At 38.6% G+C, this 6,410-nt stretch overlaps 1 protein-coding gene across 1 annotated transcript in view; it reads left to right on the forward strand.

Moving 5' to 3' along the window:
- The window catches only part of PPP1R21 (protein phosphatase 1 regulatory subunit 21), a 31,595-nt gene extending 28,437 nt beyond the window's left edge, over window positions 1-3,158 (forward strand). Inside the window, exons 21-22 of the mRNA XM_063152466.1 lie at window positions 73-201; window positions 2,004-3,158. Coding sequence (XP_063008536.1) covers window positions 73-201; window positions 2,004-2,033 — 159 coding nt within the window. The 3' untranslated portion in view covers window positions 2,034-3,158. The remainder of the gene's footprint in view (window positions 1-72; window positions 202-2,003) is intronic.
- The last annotated feature ends 3,252 nt before the right edge of the window (window positions 3,159-6,410 follow it).

The following is a 6,410-nucleotide window of genomic DNA, read 5'->3' on the forward strand; positions in this document are numbered from 1 at the left end:
GTGGAAGTGTGCTGCTTTGCCAGGTATCACTAACACTGAGCCAGGGCCTCTGGTTGTTTCATTTTCCCTTAGGATGAATTGATGACGACAAAGAGGAGCTATGAGGACCAGCTGAGCATGATGAGTGACCACCTGTGCAGCATGAATGAAACCTTGACTAAGCAAAGGGAAGAGATTGACACCCTAAAGCTGACCAGTAAGGTGAGCTGGCAGTGCAGCTGGGGTGGGAGGGTTACATTTGGTGTTCCTGCAGCACTGCCCTTGGACAAAACAGCTCACAAGCTGTAATTCTTGCTCTGAACCAGTTGGAAGGAAAACTCCAAACTTGTTCCTTCAAGTTTCAGTGAAGAAAACAATTCTTGCTAAACATGCATGTGGGAAAGAGCAAGCTCTTCATGTCACTGCTTCACATCAGGTTCTCAAAGTGTACTCTCTAATGGCAGATCACACCATTTTTTTGTTTAAATGTGGTGAAAATGCAGCTATTTGTAAACTCAGCTGTTGAGGCTGGGTGGTTATGATGTAGTTCTGGGTGGAAGTGTCCTTTCTGCACTCCTTTGGGTTGCAGCATGCTCTGTCCTTGGCAGCTGGTCTCTTTCCCTATTTCCACATTCTAGCTCATCTGTCCCTTGTGCAGGAATGAAAAAGTTGCCACTTGTATTCTTCTGTGAGCTTGAAATGCACACTTAAATTCTTTACCAGGCAAGGAGTCTACCCACTTGTAAAAAAATCAGAAACAGGTTTTTTTACTTATCTAATGATGAAAAATACAGAAGTCTGCTTTTTTGAGCAGCCAGTGATTAAACCATGGTATATCCTATTCTGATACTTCTAGGGAGGAACAGATGTTGTGAAGGCCTTTTCCCTTCACTTGTCTGACTGTGAAACAAATAAATTATTATCATTATTTTCCTTATTTTTGGGATGCATGGAAGCACGTAGCACTGAAGGATTAATAAAGTAAAAATAATAAATAAATTCTATGTTCTGATTAAAGATCCTATTATGGTGATTTTAATTTTTTAGAGTAATCTTTTCCCCCTGCTTTTCTTCAGATTTCTGAGTGTTTTAACTTGGCTTTGTATTCTTTAAAATGACTTTGTGGTGTAAAAGCCGTTGTGTTTGCAGAAGGAAGCTCTTGGCTGCATACTGACCGTGGCACTCAGTGTTTTTATAAAATGTTTTCTGGAATTTCTCACTTGCCATAACTGTAAGAATTGAAGTGGTACTCTGTCTGTAAGGACCTCAGCACAGAAGCCACACAGGTTTTCAGATGTTAACAAATGTAGAAGGGGATCCACTTGGAATCCAGTTGGAATCCAAGTGATGCAGTTAAAGCCCTTATCACTTGGAGAGAGTTGTTGGTTAGATTCAAAACAAATGTTATCTTCAGGAAATAGGAAGACTGAGAATTGCCAGCAAGTAACTATTGCACAAAACTTTATTTTAAGCTCCACATTTCCTTTGTGGAATTACTGAAGGTCAAGTGTGAGTTGGCTAACTGGAACAAACTCTGTTCTGAGCTAGGAATAATCTGTACAACCTGAATTAAAATAAAATTCATTTTGGAAAAAAACTCCATATGGTGGGGGGTTTTTAATGTGATACAGTTATTCTGTAAGAAGTTATTTGGAGTAGCACATGAAGGAGGGTTGTGATTTCACTTGGCCTCACTGCCCTTACAGAATTAAGGGTATTAATACAATTGAATGTCTTGATGTCCCTCAAATGCTTTGTCACAGGTTTGTTGTAGTAAGGCACTGTGGTGCTTGTTTGAGATATCTGGTACTTGCCTCTGTTGTGCTTATAGAAACAGAGGAATTTTCAGAGGAAATGGTTGCAGTCTGTCAAACTTAGGAGTCTATGGAGTGTTTATTTTCAGTCTGACTGTACCTTGCTTGCTTGCTGTAGGCATAAATAATTAGACATCACATTTTGTATGTTACCTGTCTAGACTCCCTTGCCTGAATGATAATGTTCTCTTTGCTTGTTTCTTGTTGCAGGGAAATTCTAAAAAGAACAAAAATCGATAGTTTACAGCTGAGTCTTTGGAAGCTGCTGCTGCACAGGATGCAGAGAGTGACAATTCATTATCCAGTTCCTGTTTGTTCCAGGAAGCTGAGGCTGGTTTTGGGTCTAGTAAAAACTGAATTGGTGCTGTAAATGGCTTGAAAATATTTAGAACTTGTGACAGATAAAACAGAACTTAATGTTGGCTCTAAACCAGGAAATACACACTCTGTGGATAATTTATATAGTAATTACCTTCAGTTTTTACTGTGCACTTTTTAAAACCAGGTTTTGATTTCATGTAACAACTTCAGATTTTGTATATTTTCAAATATGTTTCTGCATTAACAGATTTGGATTGGTGCAGTAGGTGTCTGTTTTTGAGTTCTCCATTTAATGGTCAGCACATGTACATTCCATTACTTGTTAATAACAGTTTAAAAATGAGTTCGGAGACTTTTTTTGGCCATGCAAGCTGTGCAGTTACTGTAAATGTATTCCTCCTGTTCTCAGCCCTCTAGAATTAATTGAAATTGTGGCTTGAAATGATTTTTACAAATTCACCAAGTAAATGGGATCATTGTTAGACTGCAACAGTGGAAACCTTTCCTGCTTGTATTTGGCACTTTGGATTTGGAGGTGAAGAGCACAATTTGGCTGAGTTGGGCTACTTCAGTGAAATTGCTTTAAGGCATTTCTGTAACATTTTGTTTACACATGTATGTATATATATATATATATTGGTTGAAATAGCTGTTTAAGGCTAGAGGAAACTGTGATTGTCATTTGCCCCAAAAGAGTGAAACAATGTGTGTAGAATAGATCAGCTTACTGTGCTCTCTTACAGTAAAGAAGAATATGAGATATGTAGAAGATTTAAGCACTGAACTTGCAAAAGGTCTTCATGGAATTGAGTTGTGATGGATTCACTGGGGGGATGCACATGGCTTTTCCTGTGTTTTCAGAAATTTGTGAACTTTAGGCCTCTCCTAAGTTGTTTTCTTTTTTTTTTCCAAGTGAAGTTTAATATCACAAAGTTTCACAGCATTGATTGTTGGGGGTGGGGTTTGTTAGTTTTGGGTTGGGTTTTTGTTTGGTTGGTTTTTTGGTTGTGTTTTTTTTTGGTGGGGTTTTTTTTGGTTGGTGGTTTTGGTTTTGTTTTGTTTTTTTTTTTTTTTGGTGATTTTCTGGTTTTTTGTTTTTGTTTTTTTTTTTTGTTTTGGTTTTTTTTTTTTTTTTTTTTTTTTTTGGGTTTTTTTTTAATCAGATGCTGTGCTGCTCCACACTTTTTACACCAGTCTTCTGTTCCATAATTTCCATTATGGCACTTACTTGTCCCACAGGGGTTTACTCTGATATCAGATGTGCTGAAATGTATTATCAGTATGTAATAATAAAATCAACCACATGAAACCAGCTTGACTTTTTCCTTCCTTCTGGCTCTGCCCAGGCTGCAGAGTGTGACATTGTGGTGGAGGTTCCAGATGTTGCTGGTGGGATACCTTACACCAGTCTAGGTGCTCTCAGTGCTTCTCTTTGTTCTGATAGCTTTTCCTTTCAGAAATGCAAAATAGAAGTGGTGGAGATGGGGAGAGCCTGCAGGGTTTCCTATTGATGTTGAATTAAGAACTCTGTGCTGGTGATAATGAGGGTTGGGAAATGTTGGCTTTCTCTCCAGCTGTTTTATGGAAGCAGATACAGCTTCAACTGTTTCATTTAGGGTTGGGAAGCTAATTGCTTTCTTCCAATTCTTTTGATGCTGCCTTTTCTGAGAACCTCCATCTTGCACTGAAGGTACTAATCCAGTTATTTTAATTCTCTGAATCAAATGTCTGAACTGACACTACTTTTACTGATACTGCTTTTCATAGGTTGCTGCCTTTAGAAAAAGATTTTGCTTAGACCATTTTTTTTACATATCTGAATAAAAATAGTGTGTGTTTAAAATTTGCATTAAAAAATCAAATGCATGTTCAGAGTATACCCCAATATCCAAGCTGGAATTCATGTAGAATGTACAGGCATTTAGGTACAATTCCAATGTACATCAGTTATCGGCATTTTTTCTTTGCAGTGTTATTTGGGAATGTATTTGGGTGTCCCCCTCACCAAACAATAACCATGCTCAAGAAGAGACAGTTCTGATCACTTCAGCTGCCTTCAGTTTTTCAAGGAAATGTTTTCAGTAAGTTCTAGACAACTGCAAACTATCAATACCCAACAGTAAAATCTGGCAAAAGAAATTTAAATCAGTGTTTTGGATACTGCTGTAGTAGTGTTTGTAAGGGGCCACAGGATATTACATTGAACTCAGTGGCATTAGAAACTGGATCAAGTGGAAATACAAACTCCTTGTGCTTATTATCTGCTAACCAGGTGATGCTGAATCTTCCTCAATGTGTGAAATGCTGTTAAATGCCAAAATGGCTACTGCACAAGGCTTTGCTATTAAAAAAACTGAAGACTTGTTTCAACATTGCAGCCAAAAATTCATCTTTGAGGCAAAGTTTTCCAGAAAAATTATTTTGAACTACAATATACCTTATTATATATATAACAATATACAAAACCATGTACAATGGTATATGCAGGGTATCATGGAATGTGCAAAATCTGGGTAAGGAAATTTTATTAATGGAATAAATCTTCAGAAATGTACAGTGTGAATGTTCGCCTTCGAGGTGGTTAATTGGGGAAACCAGTGAGAAAGTGTTGTAAAGTGTAAAAACCTTCAGCACAATACAGTGTAAAACCAGGGGTAAAGAAAAGCCTGAAGTTATCTTTTTTAAGGACAGTTCACTATGACATGCAAGTTTTAAAGCATTTTTTGAGTGCTTAATTAATTTCTCCATAGTGTTGAGTGCCTCATGAATAATCTCTCATTCTCAGACTGAAGTGGCTAATTCAGAAAAACACTATTTTAATGGTTTTAATTGGATTTTCAGAAAAATCTTTGAGCTTTGTTTTAAAACTATACTAACATGTTCAATGTTTTCAAAATGTTCAGCTGTCCTAGGTTTCTGAAAGCACATCCCCAGCAACTATTCTGGGTGTTCAAAATAAATATTTGCTGTAGTCAGACATTAATTTGCTTCAAGATTGCCTTCTTAGGAACCATTGCTTCATCAGTCTGAAACTGCCCAAGAAGCACCAAATCCATTGTCTATTTTAAAAGGCTTTGAGCTCCTGGAGGTCAGAGGCTTCCCTGCCTTGAAAGCTTAACTTCTAAAACAGGAATCTTAGGCTGGTGTCATAAGCTGTGCTAGAGTGCTGCATCTCTTTGCTGTTTGAACAGTGATTATTTTGAATTATACATATACAGGGATGTATATGCTACATCTCTGATTTAAACAGCAGTCAGCTGAAGTGTTGGTTCAAAGTTGGTGGTGTTTGTCATGTCTCTTGTTAATCCCTTCAGCTTCATTCTGATCCAGTTCAATGTTTCATGGCATGATGAAATGTGCCAGATCCTCTCCATGCATGTGAAATATCCAGGCTGGAACAGTTTGCTTTCCTACCTTTGGCCGTTTATATGGTTATTTTACCTTTTTCCCAAGCCAGCTTTATTTTTAATTTGTATTCATAATCCTGCTGCTCCACCTGCCCTCCCTTCCTTTGCTGGCAGATGAAGTTTTGGTGTGAAGGGCTTTGGCCCAGCATGTTTCCTAGGGGCTGACTTCACTGTTCAACTGTGCTCCAAAAACCAGATTTGCTCCCACGTGCAAGGCATCACTTGCAAACAGGAAAGGAAATAAACTTTGTATCCACATACTGCCTATCAGAACAAGGGAAAAGTTATTTATTGGCTTGGCTGAGCAGTGTCAAGGCTGTGGGGTTTTTTTTAATAGTGTAAATCCTATGATATATTAAACTTTGCAGAACCATCTGGCCCTGTAAATTGGGCAAACCTGTTGTTTAATACAGTCTGTATGTAAGGTAATTTGAGAGCACTATCTTAGCAACAGGAGGGTCATAATAAAAACAAAGCCTAGTGTGGTAAAAAATTGTAATTGCTGCCAGAGGTCTGATTACTTCCTCCCACAAAGGCTGGATGCTGCTCTAAGAATGCTTGTTGTGTCTTACTCTGCCTTTTCTGCCTCTGTCACTACCTGCAGTATTGCTTGATTTCAATCCATGTTTGTTTACAGAGGGCATTTTTGCCTAAATTCCTGAATATTTCTTTTAATCACAGAGTTAAAAACTTCCTTTCAGTGCAGTTGTGCCTGCAGCTCTGCCAGCCTGGTTCCAGAGGGGGTCAGGGAAGAGCTTTGGGGGCCTTTGTAAGGCAGGGCTGGGCTGTGAGCTGCTGCACATGGAAACTGGCCTGGGGCAGCTCTCATTGTGTGCCCTGCTGGGTGTGCAGGCAGCTTTAGGCTCTTCAGTGCTCACTCAGAATCACC

Source organism: Melospiza melodia, chromosome 3 (assembly GCF_035770615.1).
Source record: "Melospiza melodia melodia isolate bMelMel2 chromosome 3, bMelMel2.pri, whole genome shotgun sequence".
Taxonomy (NCBI): domain Eukaryota; kingdom Metazoa; phylum Chordata; class Aves; order Passeriformes; family Passerellidae; genus Melospiza; species Melospiza melodia.